Genomic DNA, 19,392 nt, shown 5'->3' on the forward strand with positions numbered 1-19,392 from the left:
TATTATCTATCATTTTTATTCATTTATATTTAGGTGATATCGAAGCTGTATGCGGCCTGTGTAAACACACCCATAATATCACGTGTATTGAACCTGTACACACATATGAAATGGAAATGCGCAGCTTTCACAAGCTCGTCATGCGCAGACATCCCAAACTGTAAAGATGATCAGAGCAATGGTGGCTTTCAAGATACAAAATAGATGGGAACGCATTAGAAATGAAAAGGTATGAAACTGAATGAAACTGATTACATTGATATAAAATTATCCAAGTCTGTGATAGCTCATTTCAAGTGAAAATCAAGGAAAAATTATGATTTTTTTTTTGGATGGAAGCGTTCGGATGGAAATCTGGGATATCAATGACACAGACGATGGACCCATCTATAACCACATTATCCCACGTTAAATCCAATTGGGCCATCAAAAGATGGTTCTACCGATATTAATAAAGGTATGGATTAACAATTGCTGAGATACACCGAGGTTCGATTTTGGAAGTAATGACCACGTACTTGCATTGATTTGTTTTTCTTGTATTTTGTTCAATGAAACTCAAACATTAAAAAAGAGCATGAAAACATCGTAAGAGCCATGTTAGATAGTCGGTTAGTTTTTAAGAATATTCCATAGTCTCTTCATCTGTATATAGATATGGATTGTCATATCTAACATCTATTACAAACAGATGCTAAAATGATGTAGGTCTGTAGTATTTACTTTTTATTCTCCTTACCTTGAAATCATGTAAGAACTTAATGTAGAAATAAGATTGCCAAAAAGCTCTTTGTGGAAGTCTTGTTGGCTTAGCAAATTCTTTTCAAATGAAAAAAAAAGAAAAAAAAACATTAGCCAATTCAAAGTGCAGTGGCAGTGAATCGTCCTCAATAATTTTACACAAGTTTGGGAGTTTTCTGTTTATTCATAAACCACATATATGTATTTACAGGTACCTATCTATCGGACAATACTTGAGAAGTTACTGCTCAATGATCTTCAGCAAAATGACGTCAAGGTCGCACCTGGAAGTAGAGCGCCACTTTCGGTAGGACAAAAAAGACTAACGATCAACTCACAAGGACCTGGTTCTCTCTACCGTAAACTCAAAGAAAAACGAGAAAGACATCTTCTTCTGTCGCGTCGGCATTCACAGTTGCAACTTCCCAGTCTTGGGGATTCGCATAGCAGTGGAGCAGTCATGTCATCGAGATCCTCGACACGCAGGGGTGATCGGGGCCATTCCGCTAAATTAACATCTCACAAACAAACGGACTCTGGTGCATTGCCAAGCCTCTCTGTATGACATAATCATCATGGTAGACACACGGTGGTAAACATCACTGGTCAAGGGGAAGAGAACTCTAAGACTGTCGAAGAAAATGGCACTAATAGTAAGATTAAGTGGATCTTACCCGATGATGGATCAATTCATATAAAAGATAACATGGATAAAGAGGGTTCCTCAAGGTTAGGTTCTAGGTCCAATCTTACAATGACTGAAATGGAGGAAGGTGCAGAAGGTATATTGGTGTCAGGATCGAGTCGGAAGTCGCCTGGAAGAGAGAGTGTAAAGATAACATTGGAACATGGTAAAGAAGGAACAGAGAGTGAACGAAAAGTGTTTGTTACAGAGCGGATCCATAATGCAAAAGAGACAGCAACTTCTTCGAAACAAAGTGTCGAACAAGAGTCAGAACTAGCTAGGGTTAATGCTTCTTCTCGTATACCACAATATTACAACGATATTAAAGAAAAGGAACGCGATTATTATTCAGAACTGTCTGACGAGTACGCAAGGGATGTATTCGAGGAGAGTGGATTTGAAAGTACTGACAAGGAACATATAGGTGACGTCACAGAGGAAGGCGAAGTTCAGTTGAGGAATGATGTCAGAACATCTTCAACAAAGATCAAAAGGTGTTCGAGTACCCGTATGTCTTCAGATTCCTGCAGCGCTCTGGACCAAGAGGATTTACTTCAAATTGCATATGAAACCTATGTTTCAGTTAGCAGCGAAATCAAAAAGTTTCTTGTTAAGGTAAAGAAATAAATCATGTTATGCCACAATGTTTACCCACAGTAACTTTCAATGATATATTTTTCCGTAAATGTTCTATCAAATTTTGATGATCATATATGAATAGTATTACGTTGGTGAGAAAATGTCAACTTGGGTTAGAAAGTATTATTGGTATGTTTAGTAACATGTTTAGTAACAACGTGGAGCGTTGTGGCCCAGTGGATTAGTCTTCGGACTTTGAAACAGAGGGTCGTGGGTTCGAATCCCAGCCATGGCGTAATTTCCTTCAGCAAGAAATTCGTCCACGTTGTGCTGCACTCGACCCAGGTGAGGTAAGTGGGTACCTGGCAGGAATTTATTCCTTGAAATGTCACCGCGCTGTAAAAGGCTGCGGGGCTAAAACCAGGGTAATAATATCCAATGGAGCGCATAGGGACGCATTTGGCAGTGATATGCGCTATATAAGCATGTTGGTATTATTATTGTTGGGTTTGCATTCAATATCATCCAGTAGGCATGGTTTGATACAGTGGAAAATTGAATCTAAATATATTTACAATGTTTGTCTTTTATGAGGCGATTTTAATATTGTTTAGACTGATGAAGGTGTAGTTTTATCAGCTTGATTAACTTGTTTTTCAAACATTTTCAAACATTCCTTTTGCAATTGTTTCTAGGGGCGGCGCCCTAACATTTTAAAGGGTGGTTAAGACAAGCTGCAGATGATGTCATTTTTTATTAAATAAATTGTCCGTAGGCCTATACGTTCTAGGCTTCTCCATACCGCTTTTCCATTTTCAGTAATTAAAACTGTAAGGTGGCTGCAACACCCCCATCCCAAAGGAATCCCTTTTTTCTTCGCTCAAAATACACATTATAAGTTTGACATGAATATTTTTGTTTTATTCAGGTCATTGCGGATGCCAAGAGATATGAAAGCAGTCACCCAGCGGGTGTAGAATCTCGACTAAGGCCTATTAATTCAAAGCTGCCACGATTTTTAGATGAACAACGGGAAGGTATCGGTCGAGATGACACGTCAGTTTCACCAGCTAGAGGCCGTAGAGGCATTCAATCCTCTTCAAGTCAACGGAGGAGTTCAAAGGAACGACAGAAGCGACATCATGAAGCAACAACAAAGTCTACCAGAGGACAAGGGAGACAACGATCAAGGAGTGAAGGCGATACGGAGCTGAGGTATAGATACAGTTTATAAATTCATTTAAAACGATATCCAGCATTTCATGGAAGTGAAACAGCTGTATGATTAAAATATTATTTTATTTTATATAATGATTAGATTACATTCTGCGTGCGGCAATCCTGAGCAGTCAAGATGTATAAAAATGGAGCTTCTTGTCTTTCGCTTCTTTTCCCTCTTTTGCGGCATCTTCGATTGCGTATTTTGGTGGATCTACCTTTCCTTGATCCTTTTTCTAATCAGTGCTCTTACTATTTCAGTGTTAACTTGGTTTGTATATAAAAAATAATTCAATTGCTTTCATATAATACACTCCGAGTCTGGTACTGATTTTGATGCTATTAATTTCTTGCAGATCATCGGAACTCACTAAGCTTCCTTCTATCAAACAAAAAAGTTTTACATCACCCAAGACGTACTACGAGATAACTAAAGAGGAGCAAAAGGTCAGAGAAACAGCGCCCTCTGCGTTAGATCTTATATATCGTCAGTTTGGTGCAGTCAAAAAGGTAAGAACGATAATTCACCTCTTGCACACACATTTTGCAAACAGCACATACTACAATATGTTTTTGCATAAAATTTCGTCGGTTGAATTGTTTTCACATTGTCAACATAATTTTGTGAGTTTAGATAATAAGATAATGTGAGCATGGGCAGCAATTGAAGGAGGGCGCGCGGGGGGGGGGGGTGTTTCTCCTATTTGAAATGAGAAATTTACACATCCAATAAAGAGGGTCCCCTATCTCCAGGACCAAAATCGCTCCTCATGACTTTGGGTGACAGCTATTAAATACTATTATGATTTTAACATAGAAAAAATAAAGACGATGTCAATATTTCCCTCGCACGAGGGTATTTTTTCAAATAGTTAAAGACGATAAAAATAGAAGAACTAAAGATAGTTTGAAAAAGAGACATTTAGATATCTTTTAATTGATTTGACACAATGACATAAAAATTAGGTCGAATCCCCGCCACCCTCCCCATACCAAGGTGGCACACCCCCGGACTAACATACCCGTGATAAACGGATAATTCATCGAAAAATAGTAAAACACTGATCTAGAAATGTTTACATGTTTCGCATACGCCAGATTGTTATAATTATACCTATTTAATGAACTGAAAAAAAGAACAAAAAAAAAAGAACAAGAAATGAATGTCCAGCCCCATATAGTTTCTGAATCTACGTGGAATGGCCGTAATACCGTAGTTAATGTAGACATAAATGGAATTTTTGACAATGTTCATAAATTTGTAAAAGTATAAAATTTGAAATTTTATATATTATATTTTAATTTTCATATCTAATGTAATCGTAAAATTGTTTATGTTTTCTTTCCACAGATGAAGGCAGGACGTCAATATAGTGAAGACGATTATAAGAAACTCAAAGACATGCTTAGAGCCCAACAAAAGCGATACATCAGATACCAGATAAACCTTTAAATAGAGTTTTATAGACCATGGCCCTGGGAAGCAAACTGAAAAAGCAAATAATTGGTTAGTCATACATATACATTCTGAATCTACATGACAATGGCCCTTTGAATGTCGTTTTAAAGGGATGCTTCGGGCCGAAAGTATTTATATCTAAATAAATTATTCAATTCTAGAGATTTGCATTATTCCGGTGAAACAATTCTAGGCATGTCTTCATGAATATTCATTAGTTGGGCTGGTTATGTCATATCCCCACTTTAAATTTTCGTATGTTATTACATTAAATCATTTCTTTTCATTTCATTCGTTTTTTTCCATTTTCAACAATTACAGTTTCTTCTGTACATGTTGACATATATTAATAACAAAACATATTTCTAATATTCCTGTACAAAAAATTATATTCAAGATTATTACAAATCAGGTTGGAAATGGAGAAAGCTGATAAAAAGCAGAGCTTGTAGAGTGCAGCCTCCTAATAAATATTCTTGCAGTTGTTTAGCATATAAAAAATAAAATAACAACTTGAGCATAACCAGTTGAATTAAAAGGACAAATGGGAAATAAAAATAGAAAAGGAAATAAGAAAAAGAGAGATTAAAGGTTTCCAGAATCCAGCCCCAGCACTTACAGACGGACCTCGCCGATCAACAGGGAAACGAAAGAGATGTAAAAATGTACGTGACATGATAAACATGTTTGATTAAAAAAATACAAGAGTTTGAGCGATGAAGAGTTAAATTAAATGGTTATCTTGAAGAAATTTTTTAAACTTATATTTGAAAGAATTAAGGCTAGGAGATTCGTTGATGTTACTATTAATAGTTCCCCAGAGTCTAGGGCTTTCAAAAGTAAAAATTGATTTTGCAAGGATGGTCAGGGGTAGTGGTAAATGAAATTCATTGGATTGACGTGTGGGATATTTGTGAAGGGTTTTGTTTTTGTTAAATGAAGAATTAAATATGGGTGGTAACATATTATTGTTTAACTGATACATGAATTGACCTAAATTATATTGGTACAGTGTTTTTATTCTTAGAATGTTATTGTTTAAAAACAACTCATCTGTGTGAGATCTCCAGGACAAGTTGAAAATAACACGCAATGCCTTCTTTTGTAAAAGCAATATTCTATCTAGGTTTCCCAAAACAATTGCTCCATAATTTAGATATGGTAAAATTGATGTTGAATAAAGCATTTTTAGGGCGGAAGTTGGAAGAAAAAACTTAACTTTGTTGATAACACCAATATTGCGTGAAATTGTACGACATATAGAGTCAATATGCGATTTCCAAGATAATTTGTTGTCTATTATGAGGCCTAAAAATTTTGTTGTAGTAACAACTTCAATTTCTACATTGTCTAATTTGATATTAAATGGCAATTGTTCTAAAGAATTGCTAAAAAGCATGCATTTCGTTTTTTAACATTAATTGACAATTTTTTAGCCCTAATCCATTGTACCAATTTATCCAGTTCAGTGTTCAGTACATTAATTAAAATATCATTGATTAAACAATCATGTAATTGTTTCATTTTTTAAATAAATGTATATAAATGAAATCAATTGTCAATCCGATTGTTTAAGATTTTTTGTTAAAACATTTAGAATAAACCTAATTTCATATAATGAAAAAAAAAACAAGTGTGGATATGACATCATCAGCCTACCTAATGAATAGTCATAAAGACATGCCTAGAACGGTTTCACCATAATAATGAAAATCTTTAGAATTCAATAACTTCATTATTTGTTATCCGATTTTGATCATATTTTCAGCATTCTGCTCTGTGAATTGTATAATCAGACTATAATGAGATATAAATATCTTTAGCCCTGAACATCCCTTTAAGCACTGAAAATGCTGATTATCCATTTGTTTAAATTCGTCAGGAAATTTAATGAATATCGACATAAATGGACTTTTTGAAAATGTTTATAATTTCTTTTAAGTCTTGAATATATTTTCATTTTGAAAAGCTTAGACATGTCGGTGATAATATATACATAATATATTCATGAACGTTTTCATGTGTTCATTCAGATGGGGGCCGGGTGTAAGTACAGTGAAGACTGTTAGAAACTTACGATCATGAGAAAATCAAGAATATTCTTAGAACTCAGCAAAGACCCAATTACATTGTGCGATTTGCCGTGTATCGATTGTATTCTTATATATATAAATCACACGAATCTTACATGTACTGATGTAAGTATTTATTTTGACTTATCAATTACACCTGATTCGGATAACTCTTGCGACAATTTCTCTTGGCTTTATTTTGTCTTAGGTTTAGTGTTGCAATGTGTTTTATGTTAGGTTTAGACTAAGGTTTATGATAGGGTACAGTGTTATATCCAGGGTTTAAGTTGGTAATTCCATTAGTGTGTATTATTCACAGCGGAGTAATTATCGTCGGAGTAAATGTCATGGAACCGGTCAAAATAATCAGTTGGTGAACATGTATCTGACCGATTAAATAGATCAGTATCGAGCAACGTACTCTATTGTTTCTTCAAAAAGATCTTTTCATTTCAAATACCAATTCGATCTGCAAGATAAAATATTAACGCAACGAAAACTCAGAAGAGCATATCCAGCATATCCAGTCACGACACTACGTGTTTCTTTGTCAATCATATCGTACTTTAAGATTTATGAAGTCAAGATATGAAGAGTTAACATGCAAAAATGGACTAATCCCACTTTTGCTCATTTTTCACAAATCAAATCTATTGCAAACTTCCTTTCCAGCGGCAAGTGAGGGCGATATCCCAGAACTTCAAATTAGAGCATCGCTTCCAGATTTCCAGGGTAGGTGATGCACCTTCAAGAAGCTGGCGAGGTCTATTTGGTCTGTCTATTTGAAGACAACGTTTTTATTAAAAAAAACATTGTTTCCATTCAGGAGGCCTTACGCTTAAGAGCCATCAAAAAGGTACCAGAAATGACAATAACAAATTCCCCTAGATATATTCAATTTGATACGAGCTTTTGATATTTACTATAATTATTATCATTTTTGTAATTTCAAGTTATTGCTCTATCAGGCAAATTTTCTACATGTAACTACGTAAGGAAAGAGAGAAGTACCATCATGTGTACGTTATACCTTGTATTCATTTGTTACCCATCGGGACTTTTCATGTAAAACATCGGACTCAATTCAATATACTTATAAAATCTTATAAAATATATTGCATTTTCAGGATCTTTTTAACTGTAATTTTTGTTACCTAAGATTCTTAAACATCGTAGAAGAACTTCCAATCTATGAAAACATAGATTTATGAAGAAGCAAAAGACGATTCAGTCCCTTTCGCATGAAAACGGAAATTTCATTTCCAATTTTAATGGAATACTTGAAACTTTTTGGTATTTGGACTTCGATGTATCAGATGCATATCGTACATGTCTATATAAAACACCCCGCACATGACACCTTTACTTTCCTTGAGTTGTCAATAAAAGTGTCATAATCACAAGCGAGCCTGTATTGTGTCGTCTTGATATTGTCTTTTCTACCCCCTTCTTGTCTGATAGCAATTACCTTTTCATAATAGGCTACATGTAGTTCAACCCGTAGAAGCTTTGTGGTATTTATTTGTCACAACAACTAACATATTCACACAAGTAGCATTAATAATTTACACCATTGCATAAAGAAATATGAAAATATGCACTTACTTTCAATATACTAAATTCCTTCCACCATAAATCATATACAGCAATCTTTACACTTATAAAATGGTTGTTTGAAATGTAGAAGAAATTCAGCGAGAGGTTTAAAGGAAAAGAAAGTAGAAATAAAGTTTAAATTTCGGGAGTCACTCAAAGAGTTTCCCTTTAAAATTAGCTAGTGTAATAACTTTTGCATTTTTAATACCAATTTTTTTTAGTAATTACTTCTCTCGATTCCAATCCCGCCCGATTTGCACACACCCACACATCTTCTCTCTCCACTCTAGTAACATTCCCCTTCTGCATCTCTGTCCTTCATCTACATCTATCTCTCTTGTAAACTCCATCCATCTTTCCTCTCTCTCTTTCTCCCACACACACACACACATACCCTCGCATGCTCATACAAACACACTCACTCACACATCTTCTATCTATACTCTAGTAACATTCTCCCCTCCCCCTCCTTGTATCTCTGTCCTCCATCTACATCTATCTCTCTCTTTTGGACTCCCATTCTTTTCTCACACACCCACACATCCACTCACACACACACACACACCTCTCCACTCTAGTCATCCTTCTTTCACTTATTCACACTCTCTCTCTTTCTCTCATTTTTCGCCATATAAACTGTGATATGAATGATCATAACAGTGCACCCCTCTCTCTCTCTCTCTCTATGTATCATCATTAACCAATAGTAGTTTCTTTTAACTTAATGAATTAAATCAATCGTACGATAAATCACTTGAGGTTGCGGTATGTTGTTGGGAAATTGATTGGTTTCATAAACATATACCATAGATAACAGATACCTCAGACAAAAAAAGCCGATCAGTGTAGTTTTATTTTTCACAAACGTTCAAAAGATTTCAGATATTATGGAACAAAGCAAACGATATTTAATGTACATGTATGGCTGCGTTCAGCCATAAACATGATAAAGAAGTGATTTAACAATAGAGTCCAATGTACAACATCTACGATCAGTGGCCGCTAACACAAATTTACGATCAATTGTTCCTTGTAAATATTGATTCTGGTCGGTTCATTGTGATTATTATGAAAAATTATGTACATTCAACCATGATCTTGATTTGCCATTACCACTTACGATTGATCGCATATATTTTTGTGAAATGATGACCGAATTGGGTTTCCAAATACAATACTCGTGCTCAAAGTGTGTGAACAATTGCTCCCAATAAGCAAAGATACTACAAGGGGGAGATCGGACAGCAGAGACCGCGTAATGAAACGCTTGGGAAGAGCGCCCCACAGCGTTGAGTAAGTAACGACCTTTTTTTACCTTTGCGTATCGCGATATAGTTGTGTACGAAACATATGAGAGAAATGGTGAAGGGTTGAAGGGATAGACTATTTTTACATTTCAAAAAAAAATTTCTTCAAATTTCTCCCCCTTATATTTGAGATGAGTATATTTTAGATGGTTCTTGGATATTGAAACATTTTCACGAGCCACTCTTGAGCCCTCTCCAAACTCCACTCTCCCATTTTCCCCATATGTTTTCTACACAGTCGCGTGCCGATATGCGAAGGTTTACTTACTCACCGCTGTTGGGCGCCCTTCCCCACAAGCATTTATCGAGCGTTTCAAAAAATCGCCCAAGTGTCCGATCATTCCCTTGTAGTATCTTTGCAATAAGCCAGTTCGTAGTTCCTTTCTGCGCATGATCAAAAGATTCTGCGCATGATCAGAGGAAGGTCATTTGTGCTAAAATAACACGGTGGTTTAAAATCTAATGGGATAAGCACCAACTTTGATGTCTTGATTATTCATTTATTCTTTTGAACTGTGATTTTCATTTTCCTCCAAAAACAAGAACAATGCATCCACGAACGACTGGTTTTTCACAGTTTGCCAAGTACATTGTGCAACATGCTATGATATGCATTCAAATTAGGATTGCAACAAACACCTTCATTAAGTGTTCTTTGGTATGCTATTCTAGTCACCTGGTCTATTCAGTTTCTTCATCCTGCTATGTAAGGCATGCTTATGTAATATCTTGCTTTGAAATCTGCCTATCATAATGAAAGAAATGAAAGGTCATAATGTCCCTGAAGTAACTACAAACTGGTCTATTATTGTTCGAAATCAGCTTGCTCAAAATACACATTGAAAAACGGCAAAACACTGTGATTTAAAGCCAACTATTCCTAAAGGATTACGCGCAAACGAATCAAAGTGATATAGAAAATAAAATAATTTACTGAAGTTAAAATTCTTTTGACGCCAGGTAGGTTTTCTGAAAGGCTACAAAAAAAACCCCGAGATATATATATCATTAAATGTTAAACGGAAATATATAAAATAAAATGATTTTTCAAAGTTTGTGGCTTAAATTTGATTTGATTTGATTTTATTGTTTACTTCTGCAATTACATCATTCGTATAGAATACATTTTCCATAACATAACAAACATAGTATATTGATAATTTTTTTTTGGCATGAATCATAACTAAATGTACTAAAATTATCATTACAAACAAAATTGATCTCATACCAAATTAGTTAACATTTACAATTTGCAGGAGAAGGATTGTCATCATAAGCAGATTGCTTGAAAAAATGACAACCCCAGGTTAAAACTCATTGATTAATATAATACATTAATACAGCAGAATCGATATACAGTACATTTTATGAAAAACAGCAGTAATCTAATTTGAGCATTGAAGATGGAGATGATAAGGATGAAGATGACGGTGAAATGGTGAAGATGAAGGTGATGGAGAGGATGATGATGGTGATGATGCTTTAATGACACAACGACACAGAAATTTACTTCAAATATTCTGATATCAACATGGATTTAACGTTTGCTTTAAATGAGTAAAGGGACGTGGATCTTTTTATAGATTCTGGTAGAGAGTTCCACAAATCAGGACCATGGTGTCTTATGGATCTCTGCGCAATAAGCAATTTGGGGTTGATTAAATGGAAATTAGAAGAGTTCCGCGTAGGGTATGAATGGATAGATGTGTTCATAGTATAAAAATTGTGAAATGAAGGTGGGAGCATGTTATTTACGTATTTGAACATAAGCAGTAAGCTTTGAAATGAATTTATGTCAAAAATAGTTAGAGTCTTTAGTTTATGGAATAATGGATTTGTGTGTGATAAATATTGCGAATTAGTACAAATTCGAATTGCTTTTTTCTGTAATAAATATATTGTATTAATTTTAGTTTTTGCACACGTTGCCCAAACTATATTGCAGTACGATATATACGGCAATATCAATGAATTGTAGAGTAAAACGAGTGTAGTATGAGGAATTATGTTTTTCATTTTGTAAAGTACACCTACGTTTCTGGAGATGTTAGTAGTTATACAACGTATATGTTCATTCCAATTTAAATTTTCATCTATTGTGACACCTAAAAACTTTGTTTCTTTTTTCCTTTTGAGTGGAATATTATCTATGCTTATGTCGTATGGAAACTCAGTAATATGTGAACTTGTATGCTTAAAATACATAAAGTTTGTTTTGTCTATATTAAGTGATAGCCTATTACATTTAAACCATAAAGATAGTTTAGGTAATTCACGATTAAATGTATCTACTAAAGTTTGTAAGCTAGTGTGTGAACAAAAAATGTTTGTGTCATCGGCAAATAATACAAATGATAATAAAGGCGTTACAGTAGTCAAATCATTAATATATATAAGGAAAAGTAGGGGGCCAAGGATCGATCCTTGTGGAACTCCGCATTTTATTGTCTGAAAATTAGAAGAAATATTATTGTGAGTGACATGTTGTTTCCTATTAGTCAAATAACTCTCAAACCATGATAGTGTGATTCCCCGAATTCCATAATTTTCAAGTTTTTTAAGTAAAATCTGGTGGTCAAGAGTGTCGAATGCTTTGCTTAGGTCCATGAATACTCCTATTATGTGTTCTTTATTTGTCATTGCATTTGTAATTTTATCGTATATTTGTATTAAAGCCTGATCAGTTGAATGCCCTTTCCTGAATCCATATTGGTTTGAATTTAGAAACTGAAAAGTTTCTAGGAACTTATAAAGTCTTTTGTAAATAATCTTCTCTAATATTTTGGATATGCTGGGGAGAATAGAAATAGGCCTATAATTTGTTATTTCATGTGGATTGTCTTTTTTTAAAACATGATTTACCTTTGCAATTTTTAGGGAATCTGGACATTTACCGGTGCTGATCGACAGATTAAAAATATGACACAATGGAGTGACAATATAATGTATGATCTGCTTAAGGAGGAAAGTACTAATTCTATCATATCCCTTTGATTTGCTGGATTTGAGATTTTTTGTTATTTCAATTATTTCCTGAACATTTGTGGGGTTAAAGAATAGGGAAGAATTGATGGGTGTGGGAAGAAATTTTGCAAAACTTTGGTTTGGTCTGGCAAGGTTGTTTGCCAAAGAGGGTCCTATGTTAACGAAAAAGGAATTAAAGGTATCAACTACATCATCTGAATTTATTGCAGCAGCATGAACTGTGAAATTGTCTTTAGGTAATACTTTGGGTTTCTTGCCAATCAAATCATTGATGATCTCCCATGTGGCTTTCATGTTTGATTTAACTTTGTTAAGTTTCTCGGAATAAAACAATTTGCGAGAAGCCCGAATTATATTGGTTAGTCTATTTCTATAAGTTTTATATTTATTTTTGTTTTGAATAGAAGGGTTCTTTAAAAATGTCTTGTATAGTTTATTTCTGGTATGTATGGATCGTAGAATAGCTTTAGTAATCCATGGCATTTTTGCTTTTCTTTTTTTGATAGGTGATAGAGGAAAATTTTTATCGTAATATTTCTGCAATTTTTGGTTAAAATTTGTGTAAGCAATATCTGAATTTGACTCATTAAATACATCTAACCATTCCTCAATCGCAAGATCACTTTTAAACGATTCAATATTTATTGGGGATTCTTTACTATACATTGTAGATTTAGGTGAATTTTCTTTTGAAATATCATTATCACATAATAAGAAAGAAAACCGGTAAATGATCAGCTATATCAGATATTATTAGTCCGCTGGAAGTATCTCTGTTTAGTATGTTTGAAAATATGTTCTCGATAAGTGTTGATGAATGGCTATCAATTCTGGTCGGTTGATCTATGTGGGGATAATAACCAAATGAATGCATAGTGTGTAGGAATAAATCTTTGTCATTATTTTGGGATAACAGGTCAATGTTAAAATCACCCATTAGATATATTTGTTTATCTTCTTTTGTTATGATATGAAGGCATATTTCAAGCTCTTCGCAAAATAAATTTGCATTGCCATGAGGGGGTCTGTAAACTAATCCAATAATTATATTTTTGCCTTTCGGCTTCATGATTTCTAAGAATAGAGTTTCACTTTGTTTTAATGATATTTCTTTTCTTATTTTAAACTGGAAATGTTCATTGATGTAAAATGCTACACCACCTCCTCTTTGATCTTCACGATCTCGCCTTATAAGATTATAGTTTTGCAAGTTGAATATGTTAGGTGAATTATTATGAAGCCATGTTTCCGTGACACCGATAATGGAAAATTTGAAATTATTTAGAGTAAAGAGTAATGATTCCAATGATTCAAAGTTTTTGTTCAAACTTCTGGCATTAACGTGAAGCAAACTGAATTTGTGTTCTGTGTCTCTAAATTTAGAAGTAAAATCTTCAGTTGAGTAATAGTTATTACATGATGCATTGTTTGTATTGAAAATAGAAAAAATGTCTATGTCATTACTCGTGAAGAAAAAACGATATTACCAAGATTTTAAGATCGAAGATATGATAACTGGTTTGTATGTAAATTTTCTGTGCCGGAACAGTATGATGATGATGATGATGATGATGATGATGATGATGATGATGATGATGGTGGTGGTGGTAATGATGATGATGACAATGATAGCAAATCATACGGGAGGTCAATGAAGTCCTAACCTGCGAGCATCTGGCCACCTTAACGTTAACAGAAAGTTGTAATCACAAAAGTGAATAAAGAAATGAAACCTGTCTAAATAATTCTATAAAAATCTATCGATAAACCTTAGTCAAAGAACCAAACATAAATTAAAAAGAATAGTAAAAATCGGAATACATGCAGTGTAAAATTGCGGGTAACAGATCGATTAAATTCAGTACAGGTATAAAGAGTATTTCTTGTTGGATTACAATTAACGAAATTAAGCAAACATGTGGTGCGAGGCAAGGCTAGTACAATGCCTTTGAGAAAAATGGATACAGAGACAGTTATATACTAAAGTGATTTAAAATAAATACCACTGAGCATGTACATGCAAGAATATTGACAGCAAAAAGTATTTAAAGGTTCTTTCGTATATTGAAAATAAATTAGACAAATTGTTTTTTTCCTACAACATTACAATAATTAGCTATATACAGTACCTAACAAGTATAGCTACATAGATCATTCAACGATTACGTACACAGAAATATCATAATGAGTAAGGTCACTGACACTTTAACATTGATTTTTTTTAAATTTAGTATCCATTATTATAAACAAAGCAAAGTACATGTAACTACCTGTAATCGGTTGCACAAGTTCGACTGACTTTACCTGTGTTGTAATGTTAAATTTTGTTATGTATTAATTTAAATGATTGCAATATCACAAAAGGCAAAAAATAAATCAGGCATCAAGCCGTCCAGAATGCAAAGAGTGTACGTAATGGTGAACTTGGCAGCAATCGATTGCTGGAAAACAAATAGTAAGCCATTAATCATGAAAGTTATTTTCTCAAGAGTGAATTCCAGCAATCGATTGTAAGTATTTCTTCAGTCATTACATATTTTGAATCATTATGTACTTTAATGAAAAAATGTTGTCCATTCAATACAAAATGGTTGAGAAATTCACCATAAGTCGAAACCCATACATGGCAACATTACAAAAATAACTTGGTACTTTTTTATCACTATATTGATGTAAATTTCGTTGGTAAATTTATAAGTGCTAGTAATCGATTGGAAGTATTAAACTTACTTCGGCAAACAGGCTAAAACCAAAACAATCCAAAACATGTACAGGCACACATCCTGGATAATTTTTTTTTCTTTTGGTGTATGAAAACATATAGACCATTTCGTAAAAAAGATTGAGAAATTCACCATCATACGAAAAGCACACATGGCAACATCACAACAGGTAAGTTGATACTTTTCACTTTACATATATTCTATATTGATATAAATTTAGAATAGAATTGATTGAAAATAAGTCGAATCGCCTACATGGTAAGACAAATTTCCTTTACAGATATAAATTTATTGAGGTATGTTTTCAACGGAAATGATGAGCAATATATAATCAATACACTAAATGCTGAAATTTTGGTCAGTCTCGATTAAACTTGTCTGATGGTGCTTCATGATGGTAGCTTGGTAAGATATATATTTTTAGAACAATCCATTCTGCATTAACATGATTATATAATAAAGCGGATTGATTAATATAACACAACTCATTAGAAAATGTCGTCACTTATATTTAGTATCCATTATTAGAAGCAAAATAATGAAACGACCTATAATCGATTGTACAAGTTCAACCGAGTCTACCTGCATTGTAATGTTAGATTTTACTACGCATTGACGTCTAAAATTGCAAGATCGCCAAAGGCGAAAATAAAGAAGGCATCAAGCCATCTAGAATGCAAAAAGTGTATGGAATGGTGAACTTGGCAGCAATCGATTGCCGGTAATCAAATAGCAAGTCATTAATCTTGAAGGTTATTTTTCAAGTGGAAGTTTCAGCAATCGATTGTAAGTAATCGATTTGTTTAGCCTTTACATATCTTGACAAAACAAAGTAATTACCTGTAATCGATTGTACAAGTTCAATTGACTTTACCTGCATTGTTATACTAAATTTTGCTACGCATTGACTTCGAAGATTGCAATATCACCAAAGGCGAAAATAAAGCAGGCATCAAGCCATCTAGAATGCAATAAGTGTATGGAATGGTGAACTTGGCAGCAATCGATTGCCGGTAATCGAATAGCAAGCCATTAATCTTGAAAGTTATTTTCTCAAGTAGGAGTTCCAACAATCGATTGTAAATATTCGATTTGTTTAGCCTTTGCTGTTTTGAATCATTAAGTAGTTTAATAAATGAAAAAAAGTGTTGTCCATTCAATACAAAAGGGTTGAGAAATTCACCATAAGTCGAAACTCACACATGGCAACATTACAAAAAGTAAGTTGGTACTTTTTTATCACTATATTGATGTAAATTTACAGGTGCTAGTAATCGATTGGAAGTATTCAACTTACTTCGGCAAACAGGCTAAAACAAAAACAATCCAAAACATGTACAGGCACACATTCTGGATCATTTCTTTTTCTTTTGGTGTATGAAAACATATAGACCATTTCGTAAAAAAGATTGAGAAATTAACCATCATTTGAAAGGCACACACGGCAACATCACAACAGGTAAGTTGGTACTTTTACCTCAACACATATTCTATGTTGATATAAATTTATGATAGATTTGATTCACAATAAGTCAAATCGCATACAGAAAATGATCAATTTTCCTTTACATATATAAATCCATTGAGGTAAGTTTTTAACGGAATTGATGAGCATTGTAACCAATACACTAATTGCTGAAATTTTAGTCAGTCTTGATTATACTTGTCTGATGGTGCTTCATGAGTGTAGCTTGGTAAGATACATAACAAAATAAAGGACCTGTAATCGATTGTACAAGTTCAATTGACTTTAGCAATCGACTGCTGGTATTCGAATAGCAAGCCATTAATCATGAAAGTTACATTCTCAGGGGGGGAATTCCAGCAATCGATTGTAAGTATTCAATTTGTTTAGCCTTTACATATTTTGAATTACTTTGTAGTTTAATAAATGAAACATGTTGTCCTTTCAATACAAAAGGGTTGAGAAATTCACCATGTGGCATCATTACAAAAAAGTAAGTTTGTACTTTTTTATATATCACTATTTTGATGGAAATTGGGAGTAATCGATTGGAAGTATTCAACTTACTTTAGCCTATAGGTCAAAACCAAATATCCACATTATGTACAGGTACACATTTGGATTTTTCCTGTTATTTATTTTTTGGTGTATGAAAATACATAGACTATTCCGTAAAAAAGAATAAGAACTTCACCATCAATCGAAAAGCACACATTGCAATATCACAACAGGTAGGATGGTACTTTTCCCTTAACACATATTTTATATCGATATAAATTTATAATAGCATTGGTGAGCGATTAAAAACAATATAATGGAGCTGGTGCAAGAAGCCAAGGAAGGCAAAATAGTGATGAGTCAATACGTCGAGATAGTTAGTTAATGATGACTTTAAACTCACCAAGTTATTCTTTGTAGGCCTTCCATTCAGCTGTGGAGTTCTTTTCTTTCGTGAGGAGTGCGACTTTGGTGCCAGTAACCACTATCTTAGTAGATAAGTTGTTCTCTTTCCGCAGGTTGTATGCTTTGGTCGCTAGGATGCTTCGTTGTATGCTTTGGTCGCTAGGATGCTTCGTTGTGCTTTGAGTGCCGGTGGTAGGTCTGTTCGTACGGTGATCCGTGGATTAGGCCTGGCGATTACCTGATCATTTCCTCGGCGGTTGACGGTTCTTCCCTCGAAAGCAGACAACAATCGATTTCTCTGAGCCATGTAGATGAATTTAGCAATTATTGGCTGTGGAGCATTATTGGTTACATTCCTGTTGGGTAGACGATGAGCATTGTTGAGAGCAATTGATTCAGCTTCTTCTCCACTTAAGCCAATGGCTTTAAAAGCTTCACGTAGAGCCCTTTCTACATTTTCATTAGGCCTTTTTTCTATGCCATAAAAAAGAAGGTTTGCCTTCCTGTGGTAGATTTCCGAAAGCAATAACTTCTCGTTCAGTAGATCGATCTCTTTCTGCAGCTTTGATCCCATTTCAGGAAGCTTACCCTTTTCGATGTCTAAGACTCGAGCCGCGTTGTCAGCCACTGCTGCCTCCAAATCTGCCATTTTCTTTTTCATGCACGTAATATCTGTGTGAATCTCATCCAATTTGGTGCAAACCTTGCCAGAAAACTCACTCAGTGATTTTTGGAGGTCTGCAAGTGTAGGTTGAATCGATGGCGAGTCTTCAGACTGCATACGTGGCACTGTAACACTCGTATTAGTAACTGGCGATTTAGGGCGTTGGCTTTGTGTAGCGTTCGCATTACGTTGGGCTGGTCCCGGCATTTTGCTTCTCAAATCATAGGTTTTCTTCATGAGGTAGAAAATGTTTTCTAAGGTCAATGATTCCCAAGCACAGTCAGTTTCAAGTAGAATAAGTTCATTCACCGCATTTAGTGGTTCCAAATAGAAAATAATGGTGAAACATAACAAGGTGGCGAGAGCTCAAAAATGGCGCGTTCACTCCATTCCGCTGCGCATGCGCAGCGGAATGGCCACAGCTACTCAAAAACTTTCCTCTTAAACATTTTAAATAAACTGAAATGAATTTTCTAATTTACAACTCATGCGATTAAATATACAGTGGTGCTTAAACGTGAGTAAACCCCACCAGAAAGTGCACTGGTGCATGTCATATGGATTGTTAATCAAACTATATTAAGTTATATTTTGTCAGCTGACTGCACAATAACATATCTAAAAGATGGTAGAATTTGACAACTTTCAAATATGTGTTCATTTTCTGGTGGGTTCACTGACCTTTTAGCACCACTGTACTTCCTTTTATCAGATAATATATCGCATTAAGGAATAGTAATATTTACATCATGCGCTTATCATAAAAATGATACATTATAGGCTTTACATAAAACGTTGGACATAACATTAACACATTATATAATCATTTGATATATTTTATCAAAATTACATTGATAATTCTTTCTTATACATACGGTGTGATGGGTTTAAAACAGTTTTCTATATGGGCATCATTACTGTCGTTTGTATGCCTATTTCATCAAATATAAAACGTAACAAAATTAATTCCAACCCATTGCAGATAGAGTTGCTGA

General features: G+C 34.3%; 1 protein-coding gene across 1 annotated transcript; it reads left to right on the plus strand.

The window, feature by feature from the left end:
• Nucleotides 1–1,340: 1,340 nt before the first annotated feature.
• On the plus strand, nt 1,341–4,874 carry LOC121417567. Its single transcript, XM_041611306.1, has 4 exons — nt 1,341–2,041; nt 2,934–3,220; nt 3,580–3,733; nt 4,575–4,874. Exons 1-4 carry the CDS (start codon nt 1,448–1,450, stop codon nt 4,674–4,676), a joined length of 1,137 nt encoding a protein of 378 aa, XP_041467240.1. The 5' UTR covers nt 1,341–1,447; the 3' UTR covers nt 4,677–4,874.
• The last annotated feature ends 14,518 nt before the right edge of the window (nt 4,875–19,392 follow it).

The sequence above is a fragment of the Lytechinus variegatus genome, chromosome 6 (assembly GCF_018143015.1).
Source record: "Lytechinus variegatus isolate NC3 chromosome 6, Lvar_3.0, whole genome shotgun sequence".
Classification (NCBI taxonomy): Eukaryota; Metazoa; Echinodermata; class Echinoidea; order Temnopleuroida; family Toxopneustidae; genus Lytechinus; species Lytechinus variegatus.